At 40.9% G+C, this 21,994-nt stretch overlaps 1 protein-coding gene across 1 annotated transcript; it reads left to right on the forward strand.

The window, feature by feature from the left end:
- The first annotated feature begins 302 nt into the window (after positions 1-302).
- Positions 303-1,319, forward strand: LOC101685111 (olfactory receptor 6V1). The gene has a single exon (XM_004781431.2). The coding sequence runs from the start codon at positions 351-353 to the stop codon at positions 1,317-1,319; it is 969 nt and encodes a 322-aa protein (XP_004781488.2). The 5' UTR covers positions 303-350.
- Positions 1,320-21,994: the final 20,675 nt, after the last annotated feature.

Raw genomic sequence — 21,994 nt, forward strand, 5'->3', positions numbered from 1 at the left:
TTTGGTCTTCCTCTCTTAATTCTATGTTCTTCTTTTGTTTCCTTCTTTCCTATTCCTGAAATGTTGTTGTCTGCTACTCTGCAGTAGCAGAGTACTTAATCCTTAATCCACTCCTGTCTCCCTCCTTATCAGTGGCTTTCCATGATTCTATGACACCCCCCCCCCATCTGCCCCGTTTTCTCTTTCTGTTTATCACTGGCCACGGACTTTGTCTTGCTCTCCCGGTTCTCTTTCTGTCTCTGTTTCATGGTCAATGATATTCTCTCTCTCCTCTTTCTCCCCTTCTCTCTTTCTTTGTCTCTCTGTCTTGCTATCTCTGCCTCTGCATCTCTGTCTTTTGTTTCCTTTCTATGCAGGGACTCAGCTCCTGGATCATGGCAAATCTGAGCCGCCCTTCTGAATTTGTCCTCTTGGGCTTCTCCTCTTTTGGTGAGCTGCAGGTTCTGCTGTATGGGCCCTTCCTCGTGCTTTATCTTCTTGCCTTCATAGGAAACACTGTCATCATAATCACAGTCATAGCCAACACCCACCTACATACTCCTATGTACTTCTTTCTTGGTAATTTTTCCCTGTTGGAGATCTTGGTGACCATGACTGCAGTGCCCAGGATGCTCTCAGACCTGCTGGTCACCCACAAAGTCATTTCCTTCACTGGCTGCATGGTCCAGTTCTACTTCTACTTTTCCCTAGGTTCCACCTCCTTCCTCATCCTGTCAGACATGGCCCTTGACCGCTTTGTGGCCATCTGCCACCCACTGCACTATGACACTTTGATGAGCTGGGCTATGTGTGTCAGGTTGGCAGGGGCTGCCTGGGCAGCTCCCTTCCTAGTCATGGTGCCCACTGTCCTCTCCCGGGCTTATCTCAATTATTGCCATGGCAACATCATTAACCACTTCTTCTGCGACAACGTACCTCTGCTGCAGCTGTCCTGCTCAGACACCAGTCTTCTGGAATTCTGGGATTTCATGATGGCCTTAGCCTTTGTCCTCAGTTCCTTCCTGGTGACCCTCATCTCCTATGGGTATATTGTAACCACTGTGCTGAGGATCCCATCTGCTACCGGCCGTCAGAAGGCTTTCTCTACTTGTGGGTCCCACCTCACTCTAGTCTTCATTGGTTACAGCAGCACCATCTTCCTTTATGTCAGGCCTGGCAAAGCACATTCTGTGGAAATCAACAAGACCATAGCCTTGGTGACATCAGTCCTCACCCCCTTTCTCAGTCCCTTTATCCTTACCCTCCGCAATGAGACAGTCAAGGCAGTGCTACAAGGGCATATGCAGAGGCTTAAAGGCCTCCACAAGGCACTACAATGAGACTGAGGAACCCAGCCAACTTCAGTCAAGCAGTTCTATGCAGAGAGGAGGCAGAGTACCAGACTGAAGACCACTGCTGAATTTCTTTAGGTTGTTTCCTCTATGGAAACATGGAAGCAAGGTAACTACAGTGAGTCCTCAGTGCTCAGTGTCTGTCTCTCACAGGCCACCATGAAGGTGCTCCCCATACCCACTGGCGGCTACAAGAACTCTGAAAGTAACCCAGAGCCTGGGGAGCCAGAAGTAAGATTTTCAGTACAAGGAAGTACATGGGCTTTCCATTCAAGGACAGCAGCCAGGAAGTGTTTTCTGATCAAGAGGAGATACTACCCAGCCCAGGTGTGTGTGTGTGTGTGTGTGTGTGTGTGTGTGTAAAATTCCTGAAAGTTTTTGGATGAAACCTCAGCTCTAATGCCCCTCCTGCCCAACTATAATCTGAAATTTTAAAAGCCCTACAGTTGGGGCATCAGGGTTGCTCAGATGGTGCAGCATTGACTCTTGGTTTTGGTTTTGGTCTTGGTTTTGGTTCTGGGTCATGATCTCATGGGTCCTGAGATTGAGCCCTGTCTGGGGCTCAGCAGGGAGTCTGCTTCAAGATTCTCCGTCTCTGCTCCTCCCCCCTTTTCTTTCTATAATAAATAAATAAATCTTTTTTAAAAAGCCCTCCTTGGGGCGCCTGGGTGGCTCTGTTTGTTGGGCAACTGCCTTCAGCTTGGGTCATGATCCCAGAGTCCTGGGATGGAGTCCCACATCAGGCTCCCAGCTCCATGGGGAGTCTACTTCTCCCTCTGACCTCCCCTCTCACACTCTCTCACTCTGTCTCTCTCTCAAATTAATAAATAAAATTGAAAATAAATAAATAAATAAATAGCCCTCTTGTTACTTTGACCTCAGACTCATGGTTTTTTCTTAGCTTTCACCTATCCTGGATTTTCTTAAAAAAAAAAAAAAGATTTTATTTATTTATTTGAGAGAGAATGAGAGAGAGAGAGAGTGAGAGCATGAGCCAGGGGAAGGAAAGGGAGAAGAAAACTCCCCTGCTGAGCAGGGAGCTCAATGCAGGGCTCAATCTCAGGACCCTGGGATCATGACCTGAGCTGAAGGCAGATGCTTAACTGATTGAGCCACCCAGCTGCCCCAATCCTGGATTTTGTAAAGCACCCCCAATTGAAAATATTCTCCTAAGGAGTGCCTGGGTGGCTCAGTCAGTTAAGCCTCTGATTCTTGATCTCAGCTCAGGTCGGGTTGTGAATGCAAACTCCATGTTAAGCTCCGAGCTGGATGTGGAGACTACTTTAGAAATATATATATGCTTCCAAATTGTTTTTGGAAATACACCTTAATTTAGCAAACTCATTTCTCAGTAAACTACAGTGACTTCACTCATCAAGGGAGTAATCTTAGCCCCACGTTAAGTACTTTAAGTACTCCTAGCCCCACCTTACTTTAAGACAACAAAAATACTAATTTACCACAAGTGCCAATTTTTTTTTACAACTCTACTATATGGAAATAAACAAGCAGGAAACTGCAGGCTCATTTGGTGGATACAGATTGTCTGGCTTTGGAGACGTGGATCACTTAGTGGTCCATTGGTTCTCATTATGTATTTCTAGTATTATCTCAGGCTAACCCCTTCTCAAGAGAGGTACTCCTTTCTCTGACTTTCTGAGAAGTTCATTCCCTATCTTTCTGAGGTGCCCCTTACCCAAATCAGAGGATGTCTTTAGGTTCTTAGTTTCAGCTTTTGGCTTCAAGTCTTGTTTCCTCCAAGGACACATCACAGCAATGACTCTGATGTTGCTTCCTGTTGCTGTTGTTCTAACTGATTTATTTTCTCCAATTATCCTCTGCTCACCACCTCAAAGAGTACATATTTGTAGAATAAATATCAGGAGGATGAAGGAGGTAAAAATAATTTTACTGGGTGCCTGGGTGGCTCAGATGGTTAAGCAACCGCCTTTGCTCAGGTCATGGTCCTGAGATGGAGTCCCACATTGGGCCCTTTGCTCACCAAGGAGTCTGCTTCTCCCACTGACCTATCTCCTGTCATGCTCTCTCTCTCTCATCCTCTCTGTCTCTCTCTCTCTCAAATAAATAAATAAAATCTTTTTAAAAAGATTAAAAATAATTTTACTGGTAATAATTTACCTTTACATATACATGTACATATATCCATGGACCACTAAGTGCGCCACAATTCCAAAGCTAGACACTTACATATACATGTATACTATATATATAATATATATGTAATATATAAATAATACATATACATATATATAATTCATCACTCACTATGAACAATGTACTCTGCTTAGTGCTGGCCATTAAAGATCAAAGAAATGTGGACTCTAACTTCAAAGATTTCTCCATCTGTGAGACAGAAAAGGCTATAATGAATTCAGCTTATTTTGATAAGGGGTTCTTCTACTTTAACAAGTATGATTCCCCAGAAGGAAAATGTTAATTCCTGGGCTGCAGCCAGGCAGTGTTTCTGACTCACTTAGGAAGAGGGGAAATACAGTTGAGAAAAAGAAAAGGAAGTGGTCAAAATGATGGCAGAAATGACAATAGAATCTGGTTCTTCAAATTTCTTTTCCATCTTCAGAAATTCTTCTTCCAGCTTGATCAAAGTTGGATTAATTAAAAGTTGGAATCTCCAGGATCTGAAGCCACTCTGTGTAGACTCCTCCAGCCTCTTACTCGCTGTAAATCCATCCAGTTCCCATCAACTGTAAACACTTGTAATTGCAATAATTCTAGTAACTCCTTCATAACAGTTGCATGTTTAATATCTATCGCTTGAAAGAAGCATACTGTCAGAAAGCAATTATAGCTTCAGTGTCATTTTTAAAGGTTTGTGTTTCATTTATCATAACAGTATCCACAAACATTTGAAAGATAGCAAATAAGATAGCAAAAAATATCTTTATTCAGTCCATACATAATGTTAATTGCCTTGTAGATTCACACTCTGTTTGCTACACAAGTTTCCCCAGTCCTACCCACTTGCTATCTGAAAGTAGAGCATTCCTATGAAAACTTTCTTAAGTAGAACTGGCATAAAGCAAAGAAACAACTACCATTAATTTGCATGAAAATTTTTTGAGCATTCCCAGATGCAAAAAAAATAATCTCTTAGGCTTTTCTGATATCTTAGGACGCATCTTGCTAACAGATGCACAAAATAAATTGAGATAAAGCACAGATGCTCCCTCACTTCAAATCTCTGGCAGCTTGATGCCGAGCTGCTGGATGTGGTTTCTGGGGAAGGAGCTTGACGGCGCCACGCTCACTGCTTGCGGTGTTTGCTGTGCTGTATATAACGGCTCACTGCAAAACAAATGCTGAATGCTAGTTTCGCTTTTCACCTTTTCTCATAAAAGTCACAATACTCTTCCAATTCCTTTCAGTTAGTGAAAACAGGTACCAATGTAGGTCTTTTGTAAATGCAAAGTAGTGCAACACAAACTCGCCAGAAAGCAGGGGATGCTTGTGATACCATGTTTCCCAGGAGGTGGGAACAACGGAATCTGTTGTTAGTCTACATAAGGTCATTTGATAGAAGGTCGTTTGACAGAAGGCAAAAGCCTTCCCACTCCACAGAAGTAGCTTTCAAGGAACATAATTGCAGAGAGGAGGAGGTCAAGAGTGTAACACCCAGAAATGATTTAAATGAAGGTGGAATCAGTGGCAGGATTCCGTGACTACAATGCCTGCCCTAACCTAAGGAACCTACCGTTTGTCTGGCCTTCCAGCCCCAGAAATATCATGTTCTAGTAAGCAACCATTAGAAATAACAGGGCTCTGAATGGCTAACATAAGAAGCTGTTGTCATACATGTAAAATCCAGTGGAAGCCAAAAAACAGATTCATTTCTTCCATTTGGCAGGACAAGAGAGCAAGGAATTAAAAGTATGGACATTTTGATGAGGGAAGATAAAGGAATCATTTTTCAAATAAAAGTCAGGCTTGGGTCCTGCAGTGCTCCAGGTGGCATGAAGGCCTTGCATACGTTGAATTTTAGAAGTTTGGTAAGGTGTGAAACCCCGTAAGGCCAAGTTAGAAAATTTCAGTGCTGCCTGGAGAAAACCATGTTCACATCAATCCAGTTCACCATTTCTTTAAGTGTTCCATTTCCTAATGTAAATACGTTCCTTGCAATAATGCCTCACAGATACTGAAGAAAGGAGGCAGTGATCCAGTGGCCCGCTGGTGACTGTTTAACCGTGTCTCTACTTGGATCATTTACTGACCTCCAGCATTCGCCAATTTCTCTGGAGTCTATTTTACCACCATCCAGTCCAGTTTCACACTGCTAACATGATACAAGTAAAAAGTAGTGAAATAATTCGGAGTTTTGAATTTTTATTACCTTTGTTTTTAACATAATCTGCTTAATTATAAGTTTCTACCTCTTAATTTTTAATAATGTTCTGTTACATTCCCGAAAAGTTAACAATCGGTTCTTAAGAAGGCTCCAGAGTATCACTGTAGCATTCCACCTTTTGTGTTCCCCTAGGTCCTGCTCCCCATTCAACCCAGCACCTTTGTCATTCTCCTTCCCTAGAATCAGATGCATGCCAAGTCCTATAGACGCAAACCTCATGGACTTGCCCTTTAGCAGAACTATTCCTAAGCTCTTTCTGAACTTACTTAGGTCATGTTCGAAACTGTAAGCAATAAAATTCCAGCACTGAAAGGAAATAGGAACTTTTGTGAATACAGTATAATTGCCCTAGCATGCAAAGTTTTCCACTTCACTGCCCTTTGTACCCACTCCCAAGTTTGTTGTAAAAACAGGTGTGTCCTGTGATTTCAGGGAGTGTAGCATCCTTCAGAGGACACTTAAAATTCCCCCAAAGACTTGGATCTGATTTGTGACAATATCTGTGATCTCCCTTGTGCTTTCATTGCCCATACAATATGCCATTTTTATGTCTATCTTATTTTACATATCCGTTGTTTCTCTCTGGAATGCACATTTCCCATTCTCTCTACTCTCTATACTTCAAAGCTTAACTCAAATGATACCATGCTTGAGAATACTCCCAATTTAGCTAAAGAAAATCAGGCATTCCCTCTCTGTATTGCCAGAGTGCTTTGCATATTTTAGTCATGAGCACAAAGTTTTGTTTTCCCACAAGAAATTCTGAGCTCCTCAAGTTAGGTACCATCCTACAAACTGGTTCTTCAAGTTGGTACCTCAAGTTAGGTACCATATGTATCTTTGTATCTCTTTTGCCTAGAACATAGTAGGTGTTCAACAAATGCCGGTTGTCTTTAGTAATGAGGTTTGCAGATGAATTTGGAATATCAGTCAACACTGTATCTTAAACAGAATGCCATCTTGTCCACAGTAACAGAAGTGGAGCAAACAAAGCACGAGAAGAATTTAATGTCGCTGCACTCTATCCCAGTTAGCTGTTGAAACTAGTCCCACAACCAGTTCTAAAAACCACATAACAACAGGGACCAGAGGAAGCAATGTGCATGGTGAGAGGTCTAGGAATAGTTCCATGGTGACATCTCACTCAAATATTTTCTAGGGGAATATGGCACCATCTTCACTTACTTGCTAGTCTGCCTGTTAATTCAAAATTGCAGAATTTGGATAATAGGCAAATGTGAAGAGTCCACTGAGGCTGGACATAGGGTTAACATTGCTTACAACTGAGACCACCACAACAAAGAAAGAGGCTGCCTCACAGCTGAGAGTGTACAATCCCTAGACTTGGTTCCAGCAGGGCCTCCCTGTCAACCTGAGAAATGTGCTGCAGAGGGGATGCCTACACCCTGAGGAGTGGTGGCCTGGGTGGCCCATGCACTCCCTTGAAATTCCAAAAGGCAGTGATTTGTCACATCACGACTCTAAACCTGGGGAGACGTAACTACACCCAGTTTGACTTAGAACAAGTGTCCTCAGAGTCATTCCAGCAAGATGGTAAATTTGTCTTTAGTAACATCTGGGTTATGTCTATCTACAAACTTCATTTGACATTATGCACATCAAGGGTCCTTGTCACATTAAGATGAATGTATGGAAACAAAACATCTCCAAGATCACATCCCCACAGGATTCTCACAGCAAATCAGAGGTCTGTACCATTGGCCTAAGTCTCTGGAAGTTTAAAGTCAGATGAGGATGAAAATCGTAGGGCCTAAATCCTGGTTACTGTCTCCAAAAATAGGCCCTGGGATGAAAGTTCCCAAGAAGAGGGGCTCCTACAATGCCCTTCACAGTGCTGACACTAAGGCAAGGACTTTCTTAAAATTTCCTGACTTCTACCAGCAGACTGTCTAGATCAGTGCTCCTCGAATATTAATGGGCATGTGAATCATCCAGGGGTCCTGTGAAAATATAGATTCTGATGCAGCAGTTCTGGGGTGGGGCCTGAGATTCTGCATTTTGTATCAGCGGAGATGCCAAAGCTGTGCCAAGACCTCTCTTGGGGGAGCTGGAGACCACAGGCATGTTTGTGGGGAATGTCATGCCAGTGTGATGCTGTGTGATGGGGTGATGACTATGGAGGCCCGAGACCATCAATGCCTTCCCAGTCAGACCAGAGATCTCACTGCTAAGACAATGCAATGAAAAAAAGTCAATAGATGGCTGCAGACTGTTGGTTATGTTTAATTTTTTAAGGGAATGTGCAGAAATGAGAGAGTAGCAGCAGGAAGGAGTCTCTCAGGAGGAACATCTGAGTGGATTTGTGTGCTGATTATTTTAGGAGAAGCTGAAAGAAACTGTTTGCATATCAGAAGGAGATAATTGCTTCCCATTTAGTTCTCCAGTTTCTCACAAAGTTTGCAAGGAGAAGAAGTAATTGGTCCCTTGAGAGGTGGAGGAGGAAAAGTCCTCAGGATGAAAAACTGTTTTTCTTTTGGAACACTGAAAAAAAAAAAAAAATTAAATTAAATTTTAAAAAAAAGAAAAGAAAAAAGAAAAAATGTTTTCCCTGCTAACCTTATGGCAGAATCAAAAGTATCTGCCCCCTTTGGAGAGTCCTACAAATGAGAATGTGTCCAATGGTAGTTAAAAAAAAAAAAAAAAAAAACAAAAAAAACCTTAATTGGAGGTCAAACTCCCTGATCATAACCAGAGATGCATGCCTCTGGGCAGCACACCCCGAATGGTTCCCCCACACACACCCCTTTCTTCACAACTATGGCTCTAGGGGGTGGCCTCACATTAGCCTATTCGCACTGCAGATAAGGACCAGGACCTCTGCTCTAGATATCCTGTGGGCAGAGCTAGCTTCAGAAGTAGGAAGAGCAATTCTCTGCGTCTTTTATGCTCAATATCATCTTCCTTGTGGTCTCTGTAACATTTTAGGTTACAAATAACCCATTTTTGAAATTGTTTCTACCCTCGACTACCAGAACCTCCAAAGTACTCCAACAGTTCTGACTTTTCCTTGTCTGGCTCCTGGTCTTTCTAAATATGGATGCCATCACATTTCTCTTCTTGTTCTTCTTTTATCTCTTCTCTCCTTCAGAAATCACATTCTTCCCTAACTAGAGAGATCTTGAAAATGTAAATGAATCTCAAATCTGCATCCTTGTTCTCAATCCATGACTCTGATTGCCTACTGACCACAACATACTCACCATGTGTAAAAATAATACACATAATTTTCCCCTTCCTCAAAGCCAACACCATGTTCATGGTTCCCCAATTCCCCAGTCACCTAGGCTTGTCACCTGGAAAGGATCAATACTTTTTCGGTTTTTCCCTTCTTTCTTCTAAAACACTTGAACCACTATCCTTAGAAATATTTTTTAAACCACACACCTTTATTTTTTCCATAGACCCCAAGCTCAAGAATTTGTCTTCTCTTAATCGTTGCAACAACATTCTTTTCTTTGGTGGGGAGGGACAGAGAGAGACCATATTAAACAAGCTCCATGCCCAACGCAGAACCCAATACAGAGCTCAATATCACAACCTTGAGATCATGGCCTGAGCTAAAATCAAGAGTTGGACCAACTGAACCAACCAGGCACCCCTGCAACAGAATTCTCAATGGCTTTCATGTTTGTAGCTTTCTCTATATCCAACTTATGCATTCACAACTGTTATATTTATGTTTCTAAGGTGTTATATCCATAAGCTGTTTTTTTAATAATCTGAGGCAATGTGATTTCATTTATATACTACTCTCAAAATCAATTAATCAAACTAGCTAGCCATCTAACTCCATACAGAAAAAGGCTACCAGGATGTATTTTAAATTAATAACAGTGGCTATCTTGAATGTGGATTATAGGCAGTTCAATGTATATCTATATTTATATCAAACTTTATCTTATTTGTTTTCCAAATTCTTTTCCTTTAAGTGTATATTTCTTCAATGGCTGGGGGGGGGGGCAAAAAAACCTTTTTCAAACACAAGCAACATCTATTTCCTTCTCTTGTCTGCTAAGTCAAGAACATACTCCCCCTGGCAATCCCAGCCTTGCACAGCTTTAACTACCTACCCCTCCAACCTTACCCTCACCTCTTTCTTGTCATATACTTCATGCTATCACCAGCCTGGACCAATTGCTAGTCTCCAGATGTTAATTTCACCTTGCTTTGACAAAATTTTCCTTATTGTTCTCTATGCTTGGAATACTCTGTCCTGCCTTCTTTGCCTGACAAATTCTTGCGTACCCCCTTCAGGAATGGTCGGTCTCAAATGTCTCTCCTTTATAAAGCTTCATCTCCCATTCAGATGTGAACTCATTCTTCCTGGAAGTCCCAACTGGGGAAGTTAGCATGTCTGCCTTGCATTTTAGTTAGTATTGTGCCATCCTTATTCCAAACACTTTTTTCTTGGTGCCAGGGTTTTCTTTTCATCTTTACAGCCCTCACAATACCTAAAAACAGCTTACATAATGTGAGTACTTAGTAAATTTTAGTTAAACAAATGAATGAGCAAATCTATTATGTTTCATTCCTAGTCCTGGGAAGAAAAGTTTGCCCAATGGAAACACATTGTCTTTAAATGCTTATTTGTCTGTGCGCATTGTTGGCTTTAATAAGGTAATGAGGCAATCATAACCTGACAATTTCTTTTCAGAAAAGTAAGATGAAACCAGATGTGTTTCAAAATCCAATCCCAGAGGGTCCGGACAGCACCCTGTAACCAAGTACAGTACTGTTTCTGTAGCAAAATATGTGAATATTCACACCTAATGGAACAGACTGAGGCTATAAGTAGCCCTACATTGGTAAGTTCTGATCAGATTTAGCTGCCTAGTTAGTTCAACACAAAATTAGAAAAGAACTCTCAGTTGTCAAAGCATTTTTGATACAGCCTTGTGGATATGGAGTGGTGAAGCATTTTTGATACAGCCTTGTGGATATGGAGTGGTGAGTGGGGAGACCTCACTCACTGCGTGTTACCATGCATTGGTTTCTGAGCTGTGACAAGGCTGTGAGATGGTAATGATCTCCCCATCATGGGTGGTTAAAAACGGAGGCTCGGGATATTTTAAGATCTCAATCCCAAGTCACACAGTTCCTAAATGTACATCTGGTATTTGAACCCAGGGTTTTCTAATTCTAATACCCATTTGTAGAGTAACTACAATACCAAATATACGGAATCTTCAAAATTCTCAAACACAGTGCCATACCAGTTTCTGGACACAGGATCCAAAATGTATTGCTTGGGTCTGCAAATAGAGAAAACATTTAATAAATGGTAAATTAAGAAATCTATTAAAGAGTAAATTTCTTATGATCAGCTATAGATTACCAGCAATGAGTTAAATGCAGGGAGGGTGTCCCTTTCCTTACAGAAAGGATCTAACCTGGGTCTCTAATGTTGCAGGACCAGTTAGAGGTTCAGCCCTCAGTCCTCCATGTCTTCTGAGGATGGGGAGTAAGAGGAAGAGCAGGCCCTCAGGAGGCTGCTACTCCTCCACTACCACTTCCCTGAATGTGATCTCTTCCTATGTGGCCCCATATTGATGTGTATCAGATTCTGTGCGTGTCATAAATGCCTGAGCAAGAATGAGAAATTCAATCCATGGGCCTAGTCTGGTTTATTCACCATCATTGCCACCTGAAAAGCAGCATATTTCTTACCTGACAGACCTCTGTGACATAGCATCCAGAAGTTCCAGTCTAAAACACTCAAAGTCCTGGAATCAGAGGTGAAAGAGTTGATTTAGGGTGACTCCGGAGTCAGGAGCAGCAGTCTCTGCTCTACGGCTCACCAGCTGACGTCCTTTGCAAATGGGCTTCCATCAAGCCCCCATTATTACACGCTCCCCCAACCCATTTTGCCTTCCTCCCCCCAACCTCTCTCCAACCTACTAGACATTTCCCTTTAGACTTCTCTCTCCTTATTCAAGATCTTGCCTCCCTCTTCCCTCAGCTCGGATGACTGGTGCCCTCCTATTTGTCCATCATGCACTCTATCCTTTCATGTTGCTTCCAGACTCTGGGACACCACTCCCCCATCCCCAACTCAGCCATCTCACCCACAGCCCAGGACAGACCCCCTAAAGTATGTGTTTGTACTGATGTACTTATTGAATAATTTTACATCCCCAGTTTTTATTTGTCAAAACTCATTGTTTAATATAAGCAAAAATTAACACAGGTAAAATTCAACACAAATGTGCAACTAGCTTTCCTCTGATCTTCTGCAGAGCAGATTTTGCTCAGTGCAGCCTCTGCAGTACCCTTTGGAGCATCCTGCTTCCTCCCTCACTACAGAACACATCCTCTCTCAGGCTCAGGGGTCTTGCATCTCCTTGGGGTAGGAAAACTCAGTTTCTCTAATTAGGAGACAGTGCAGTGCCCCATCAAAACAGGCCAAGGGCAGCCTTAGCTATTACAATGTAGACTGGCCAACATTTTGGTTGGACATTCAGCACATGCTTTGGACTGGGCTACACATGATCTGTACTTGATAGTTTGGACTTCCCGGTTTGTTCTCAATTTCCCTCACACATTCCTGGTAAAGACCCTCTATGGTAAGAGATCTTGTTCATCTCTATCCAAATCCTTCATGCTGTAGGTTCTGTTGTTCAGATCTCTGTTACATGTCAACTAGAAGAGAGCTCACCTGTCTCCATATAACAGCCCTCTAGAGACTTGGAACCCTTTCGAAAGCCCTCCTTGTTATGCATCTTACTGTCTCGACACATCAACCCTCTCAATTCCTCTGACTAAATTATCCCTATGCTTTTTGACTTCTGAAACAACTTTCCCACCCTGGAAATAACTCTTTTTTTAATAATCAGGAGTGCAGAGGGGTTAGCAAAACATCACCATGATAATTTGTAGGAGTGTTTGTTCACCAGTGTCCTGGGATATGCCGACCTTCTCAAGTGAATGAAAGAGCAGGGGCCAGGGATGGGACAGAGCAATGAGCAGGGAAAGTAACTGAGTATCCCCTTATGGTCCATAGGCCACCTGCAAGGGCAGGTAACAGAGGGAGGACCCAGAGTAAATAGCACACTAGGGAAAGAACACCAGTGGGCAGGAAGAATTTAGGCTCAAAAAGAAGACAGAGATGCACCAAGAAGGAACGTAAAGAGAGCTTCTCTCGAACCTGGGTCTCTTAGGGAGGGGCAGAAGGAGTTGAGTGGGACAGAAGACCCCTACATCTTTCCCAAGAGGGAAAACGTAATGGGACCAATGCAGGGAAAGAAGTCCTGTCAAGAAATTTATTGCTGCACCTATACAGAATATAGCACAATATATACTGTGCTATATTCCAATAGCACAGTAAACAAGAGAACACAGGTAGCTCAAATCATTCATCCATTCACTCATTCATTTTCCATTCATTCAGGAAAATACGATTAACAGTGCCAGATATCATTGGTGTTTAAGGGATACAGTGGTCAACAAAATAGTTCCATATGTTACAGCCAAGTTGGAAAAAGTAAGTAAGTATAAAATGACAAACCATGACAAATGCTGTGAAGGCAATAGAAGGGCTATGAAAGAAACTGAGGGGAAAGTAGGGAACTTACTAGTGATAGGTCCCATCCTGCCACCCAGGTGCTGCACTCAGTAGGAGTGAGTGGCACCCAGTGGACAAAAAGGCAAGTATAATGTATTAAATGGAGCAAAGAGGTCCCTCCCAAACTCCCTGAAGGCACAGTCTCCAAACCTGGGACCTCTGGGGAGTCCACAGTAAACAAAGATAACACAACACCAGGATGGAGATACTCCACCCTCCTGGGCCCCTCTCTGTATCCCCTTCCTCCTGCTCTTTAGGTACTGCCAAAAGCCTCCAGCTATGCTCAGTACTGATGGTGTGCTGCAGCAGGGTTGAATAGGAGCATGGCAGTGGTTCCCAAGGACCAGCTGTCTCCACTGAGGACTTTGGGCACATCCCAGCACCATACTCAAGGTTGAGAAATGTGAGCTACAGATTGAGGCAGGCAACTGTGAGTTCACAGGGGCCTCCTGGGGACCCTGGCTGCTTTCTTTCACTCTCTCCTATCTCCTGTCAGCACAGAGCTCAGTGAGCCCCATCAGCCCTGGGACCTGGTCTCTGGGGTGAGGAGAAAAGAGAGTGAGGGCAAGGATCTGGGCACCAGTTGCTTTAGATACAGACAGTGCAGGAGGAAAACAGTGAGCTAAGGGCTCTCCTAATCTCTGGTCACCCCAGAGGAAAAAACAGGGTCCAAAACAGAGGGAAGCTGACATAGTGAAAACATTTAGAAAATACGAATCACCAGAGCCTGATCATCAATATATGGGGTGGGATTCACTTTCCGGCCTAAGAATGATCTCAGAGCATCTTCTCTCAGGGCCTCCGTCTGCCCATGCATAGCAGGGGACTTGAAATCTAAATGTTCACTCCTGAGTTGGTTATGGGAGGAGAGGAACCCATTGAAGAAGGAATCATGGCCATGGTTAACAGAGAAAGATATTAACTGAAACCAAAATGAAAAATTGAGGACAAATTTGCAATTATGAAATGATAATTATATATATATATATATATATATATATGCTCATGCACACGCTATTTGTAATTTTGTATATTATGTAGAATTATGAAAAAATGAAAAAATGGCAATGAAACACTTAATAGAGTTATGATTCCTTTGTTGTGAATACCAAAGCTAAAGGGATTGAGTATCTCTTTATCAGCAAGATCAGCTTCCCTGACTTCTCCACCAACCCAAAAATATGCATCAACTTCAGGTCCTTAAGGACTCGGGAAATTACACAGTCCTTTTCTCTTGACCCTTGCTCTCTCTCATAGCAATAACATCTTTATCACACTCTTCCTACAGGCATTATATAGTTTGATTTTTGTCATCAGCTCTGTGAGTAGCTGTTATTGGAATCTTCATTTCCCTGCTGATGGTACAGAGCAATTAGTGGTGACTGGGTTTGAACCCCAAATTGTAGAGAATGGGTGATCTTTGATTTGTGTACTTTGGACTTTTATAACACATGACCTTGTGCATATTCTATGCTAACATACCTAATTCACCTTTCACATTGTCAAATTCATATATCTGCTCATCTATGATATTTTAAGTATCCTATAGAGCATCCCATGCCACCTAACAATTCAGTTTTATCTGTGCTAATATTAAGGTTTTAATGAAAAATAATAAAAAGTGAAAAAGGAAAACTGAAAAGTAGTGATGCCTGTGTTTTTCTTAAAACTTGTGTCTCATAAATGTAATCAAACAAAACAAAATTGGTTATCATTAGGCATAGTAAGAATAGGGCATCTTGGGGTGCCTAGGTGGCTCAGTGGGTTAAGCCTCTGTCTTAGGCTCAGATCATGATCTCATGGTCCTGGAATCAAGCCCCACATCAGGCTCTCTGCTCAGCAGGGAGCCTGCTTCCCCCCTCTCTCTCTTCCTGCTGCTCGGCCTACTTGTGATCTTTCTCTTTCTGTGTCAAATAAATAAATAAAATCTTAAAAAAAAAAAAAAAGAATGCGGCATCTTTTACCCCATCCATAGATCACTGATCATAAGCTGGCTGATCGTATGTTCAAATATAAGAGAAAATAACAAAGTTAAATTAATATTTTTGAAATCCTGAGGTGCATTATCTAAACTAGAATAGATCAGCTAGAAATAGTTTGAGAGCAGAGAGTATCTTTTTTAGGTGAATTTATCAATAGAAGTAGGAAGGGAAGAAGACATCGCACTAAAAATGTGCTGACATGAACACAGGAAAAACCAAAACCATGAGTTTTATTGGAGATATATACTGTGTGTGTATAGTTTCTTAAAACTGAAATCAAATGTGTATTAAGTTAAAAAAAAAGGTGGGGGGGCTCTCCAAAAACCATGGTAAAGGGTAACCAGGTGCATTTTTTCATTTAACAAAGAGCTATCAAACCACAGCCATGTACCAAGTACTGTTTTAGGTACCCAACATAGAGCACTGAACAAGACAAAGCAGCTTTTGAGAAGAATAGTCCACCTACTCCTTACCTTCCCAAGTGTTAGAAATCAGAAACATAACTAAGGAGAAGCAGGAGAGTACATTTTCCCAAGTCCATGCAACAAAAGGGGAGTCTAGTAAAACTTATAAGAAGGAAATCTATGGACAGGATGGCTAGTGAGGCCATGATGACAAGAGGACATGTGGTACATAATGAAGGCAAGATCAAGAGACATGCCCATAGGAAGGCTTCTCTATACTTGCCACCTCTCAACCAAAGACTATAGGCCACCGTCAACTCCACCATGAGTACTGGAGATAACCACTAAGAACACATTTATGGATGTCCCTACTCCATTTCATCACAACAACAGAATGGAGTTTTATTTGTGGTCTTTTTTTTTTTTTTTTAAACAAACTCTACACCCAACATGGGACCCAAACTCATGACCCTGAGATCAAGAGCATGCTCTATCCACTGTACTGGTCAGATGTCCCACAGAGTATGTTTTAAATCCTGGTATTTAACTTCTACTGAATTTAACATTTTCTCTTTCTCCAATTTTCCACAAATTCTTTCCTGTGGATATAGTTCTGTCTTTCCAGGACTCCTTGAACTTTCGTAGCAAAATCAAAGAGAAATCTGTTTCTCCATTACTAAGTTTTACATATATCCAAAAAACACATTATGGCTGCACCTAGGTATCATATCCTACACACATATAATGACATGGCTTTGAATTGCAGGTAATAATAAACTAACTGATTTTTCACTAGGAATCCTGCTTTGGAGCCTACTGTTGATAATAAGAATTCCCTGCCAGGTTTCCAATGCTCCTTGCCTTTTCCTCTTCATTCTCTATCCTCTATGCAAAACTCTTCTGCTTTCCCTTGCTTTCTCTTCTTTTGGTCCCCTCATCATTCTTTTTGCTCTTTTAACTCCCCATCACCTGATATAGAATAGACCTTCCTACCCTTGGGCTGCCTGGGTGGCTCAATTGGGTAAGCTTCCAACTCTCAGTTTTGGCTCAGATCATGATCTCAGGGTCATGAGATTGAGCCCCAGGTTGGACTCTCCAGCACAGAGTCTGCTTGAGAGTCTTCCCCTCCCTCTGCCCCACCCCCTGCTCATGTTCTCTCTCTCTCTCTCTCTCAAATAAATAAATAAATCTACTTTTAAAACAATGTGGAAATTCCTCAAAAAATTAAAAATAGAGCTACCCTATGACCCCAATTTCACTACTGGGTATTTACCCCAAAGATACAGATGTAGTGAAAAGAAAGGCCATATGGATCCCAACGTTCATAGCAGCAATGGCCATAATCACCAAACTGTGGAAAGAGCCAAGATGCTCTTCAAAAGACAAATGGATAAAGGAGATATGGTCCCTACATACAATGGAATATTATGCCTCCATCAGAAAGGATGAATACCCAACTTTTGTATCAACATGGATGGGACAGGAGGAGATTATGCTGAGTGAAATAAGTCAAGCAGAGAAAGTCAATTATCATACAGTTTCACTCACTTGTAGAACATAGGAATAACATGAAGGACATTAGGAGAAGGAAAGGAAAAATGAATTGGGGTAAATTGGAGGGAGGGACAAACCATGAGAGACTGTGGACTCTGAGAAACAAACTGAGAATTTTCGAAGGTGGGGGTGGGGGGATGAGTGATCCTGGTGGTGGGTATTAAGGAGGGCATGTATTATGTGGAACACTGGGTGTGGTGCATAAAGAATGAATCTTGAAACATTGAAAAACTTTAAAATTTTTTTTTAATTTTTATATTTTTTCAGGAGTGCTATGAAACAAATAAATAAGTAAGTAAATCTTTAAAAAAAAAATAGATCTTCTCATCCAAAGGTCTGTCTTACAAAGTATGTTCCCCTTATATCTATCTATAAGACAAATATACCAAGCTTGGTGAATTTCTATTTTCATAACAATTTACAAAAGAATTTTTTGGGAAAAAATACAGCAGTACATCCATCTCAAAGATTGATCCTGAGATAGAGTCCCATGAACATATGTCTAAGCTCTTAAAGAAAGGATATGAAGGTTGAATTAAAAGGAGATATGACAGATATGCTTCTGTGAGATATCTGCCACTCTCTTTTTATAAGTTTCTCATCCTTTTCCCCAGCCTATGGGGCATTTTTTTGTGTGATGGAGCCACAAATATTTGGTTAAGTTCATGTTAAATATGGTGACAGGCACAACCAACATCACTTTAATGTTCAAATGATGAAGTGCAACAAAAATGGGGAGGGGTTTTGAACCTCCAAATCATTTGTAAGCAGTTTTGTAACATATTTTACTTGTATCTAGAAGTTGTGAATGAGCCATCTGAAACTAAAGAAATGAGTGTAGAGAAGTTGAAGTGACATGGAGAAACTGGGGGCATGGGGACTGTTTTACAGAACTGGATTTAGAAAGTCATCACAAAGAACACAGGAAGAGCTGAGTGAAGTAGAGTTACTGTGCTAATCATCCTGCAAGAAAAACATCAGACAGGCTGGGAGAAGTAATGGAGAAAAACCACCAGAGAGATTCTAGTGTGTGGTGACTAAGGTGGGGTGCTTGGCAAACAGAACATAAATAACTGCTCAGAGTGCCCAGAATCTGGTGAGACACTGCTCAAAAGTCTGAGGAAAAATCTGAGGACAGAGTCTATGGATAAATTTACAGCTCTGGCAGAAACACATATTTTCCTCATAGATTTGAGAGGAGGAGACAGTGAGGGAAAGAGAGTGAAAGCAATAGAGAGAAACTACATGAGCAGGTAAAGGTGCTTTTCCTGAGTGTGAGGGTGAGATGTCCAAACTAGAAAAAAATAATGACCCCAATGCTGCTAAAGGAAGAATGCATGCAGGGAGTCCGCCGGTGACTATCTACTTCTGCAAGCTTGTACTTAGTAAAGAGAGGCACCTGTAATTTATCTCAACTGTTATGTAAACCCTGCCTACATTTTCCTTATGCTGTTTTGCCTGTGAGCAGATTCTGAGCTTGTTGTACTTCCTGAGGGCTGGTAGATATTTGGATAAACTGTAGATAAGAGAAACAGAAAACTGCAGGACCTTGTTTTAGCAAAGAAAATCACCCTTCTGATGTCTTCCCCCTTTCTACTGTATAGGCAATAAAAAACGTGCCAAAGCCAATGGGGTGAAGAATCTGCTGGAAGAGAATCTTGTATTTGGGGTTGCTTGAGGATGGTTTGGTTAGACTCTGGCCTACCTGGAGGGGAATACTTGGTAGGTGGGTGAATGTCACTGTAATGTTACCTCGGGAATTTCAGAGAGCTGGGGATAGTGAAGATGAGACCATGAATGGGTACAGTTTTTATGCTCTGGTTCTCATGGTGATAATTCCTCTGCATTCTTAAGGACTTAGAACCTAAGGAAATAACTGGAAGCAATGATCTTCTCTGAGCTGGAACACAATTTTCCACATTCCCTCCTTTTGAAATAATAGTCCTTCCCCAATGGCCACTCTTTTATCTCTGCATCTGTGTACACACACACACACACACACACACTCCTATTTTCTCCCTGGGACCCTGGATCTTTCACCTATAGTAGTTGGTTTGAGTCCAAGACTGAGACATCAGATACCCTTCCTCCGCTGTTGTCTAGGTAACCTCAAGTACCTGGCAGCATCACCAGCCCTCAACCAAATTCACAAATCTCACAGTGGCAGAAGTTCTGTTACATCTGCCCCCTGACCAGCTCCTGATTCAATAATATCCCTCACCTGCGTTCCCACACACCAACAGAATTTCCCTTCTTATATAAGGAAATTAGTTACCCTCTTCATCATGCATGACAGCATCTCTCTTCTGGGATCCACTGCTCAGTCATTTGCTCTTCCAGGAATGTTGTACCCTGTCCTCCTGCACCTCACATCCTACTGCACATAAAACAACTCACCAGTCTCTTTCCATTACCATAAAATCCTAACTGCTAATGTCATTTCATTTTGATCTTCCATTTAGCACTTAGGACTTAGATTCCACAAAAGTTAAACCCACTTTAATATCTTACAGAGATTGGGAGGAAAGGAAAAAAATGCAATTAGCAGGAAGTTATAAATTGATTGGAATTAAAGGAGCTGATATGCTGTTGTTCTTAGATATCCAGAAAATTAAATTACCCTATAATGAAAATAAAGTTCTTATTAAAAATTTCCTCATCCCAAGCAATCCACAGAACCTCCTAGAGAGGCAAGCCTCTGAAGTTTCTCATTTATTGGCCCCTGGCACAGTTTCTAAAGGAGTGAAGCAACATTATCACCATATATTAAAGCCTTACAGTGAAATTGCTGTGCAGGAGCTCTGCTTTCCTAAAAGGGTGCTAAACACTTATCACAGCAAAATTAGGTGTGTTTGACTGTATCTTCCGGGCAAATAATTGAACATTATGTAAGGAAATACATTTAGAAATAAATGGAAAGTTCAGGAATTCAAGACAATAGCAGCTTTGGTTCAGAAAATTAAGGTTCAAAAATAAAATTATGAGTTACAGGATAAGAAGACTATGATGTGAGCAAAATTCACAAATGTCTTATAAATAGAAAGGGCCTGTTGATTTAGTCCCTCCCTAACACATCTACCATCCTCATGTAGGAGCTGAAATCAAAGATTATCTAGTAGTTACCTTTCCAGTCACCTATTTTCTCCTTCTACAGAGAAGCTACATATAAATAATTGTCTCCCAAATCCCTACCTTCTCTCTCACCTCTTATAGTCTTTAGCCATATTTTGTCACATTCACATCTAGTTCTTTTGCCCCAAACTTCTGAGCTCTGATAGCACTCTTTTTCTCTGCCTCCTTTCTATTTGTCTAAAACCACAGAAGTCAAGACCAAGGTGTCTTAAAATGGTGGTAGTTAATATGTTAACAAAAAAAAAATTTTTTTCTTTTTTTTAAATGTTTTAAAATTTTTATTGTGTTATGTTAGTCACCATACAATACATCATTAATTTTTGATGCAGTGTCCCAAGATTCATTATTTACATATAATACCCAGTGCTCCATGCAATACATGCCCTCCTAAATACCCACCACCAGGCTCACCGCCCCCCCATCCCCCTTCCCTCTAAAACCCTCAGCTTGTTTCTTGGCGTCCACAGTCTCTTATTGTTCATCTCCCCCTCTGATTTACCCCCCTTCGCTTTTCCTTTCCTTCTCCTAATGTCCTCCATGTTATTCCTTATGTTCCACAAGTAAGTAAAACCATATGACAATTGACTTTCTCTTCCTGACTTATTTCACTCAGCATAATCCAATTTCTTTCAGAAATCATTTGTGCTTTTTCTGATTACTGGAAGATAGAAATAAGCATGACCTATTATTCATTTGCCCAAAGAAAATGATAGTTACCATTTTGGAAATTCATAGGTTTTGATTCAAAATGGAAATGACAAAGAATCTGAGAATTCATCCTTTACCTCCTTGGACATGTGCAGAAGGTCCCTGCAGAAAAATTTCCCAGGAAATGTCCCATTTCTGTCTTCATTCTCTCTTTATTAATGATCTTTATCCAAAGCATCAACTTTCAACATAGAAAATTTTTTCTAGATTCAATGTATTATTCTTTAGTTTGTTTAATGACAAATGTTGTATTAAAAATAGAATATGCTTTCAGTTCAATTTTAGGTTTACCTAGTAGCTAGACAGTTTTGGAAACTTCACCTCATTCATCTCTAGGGATGTGTGGCTTAAATTCAAAAAACAAATGAACATTTTTTATCAAATGTTTTCTTTTCATACAATTTGAACTGCCTGTTTATTATTCCTTATTCTTTGATAATGTATTTCACATTTCTTTTTTTTAAGTGGCAGCATTTTTTAATTTTCATAATTGAATGAAAATAATATATAACATAAATGGCAATCATAAACCTGTTTTATCAAAAACGTTTTAAACATAAAGGCCAATGAGTATATATTTTAAAAGTCTGTAGCTTATTTCATATATCCTTACATTGATTTCTTAAGTATTGTTTTGTTTTTCTCCTTCTTTATTAAAAAAAAAAAATGCTTTCTCCAGTGGGAGAGGGCTGGTTTTTTGTTTTTATTTTTTTGTGTTTTGTTTTTGTTTGTTTGTTTTTAATTTATTTTCAGCACAACAGTATTCATTATTTTTTTAATATAATTTTTATTTTTTATAAACATATATTTTTATCCCCAGGGGTACAGGTCTGTGAATCACCAGGTTTACACACTTCACAGCACTCACCAAAACACATAACCTCCCCAATGTCCATAATACCACCCCCTTCTCCCAAACC

The sequence above is a fragment of the Mustela putorius genome, unplaced genomic scaffold, assembly GCF_011764305.1.
Source record: "Mustela putorius furo isolate JIRA1106 unplaced genomic scaffold, ASM1176430v1.1 tig00003845_pilon_pilon_pilon, whole genome shotgun sequence".
Lineage (NCBI taxonomy): Eukaryota > Metazoa > Chordata > Mammalia > Carnivora > Mustelidae > Mustela > Mustela putorius.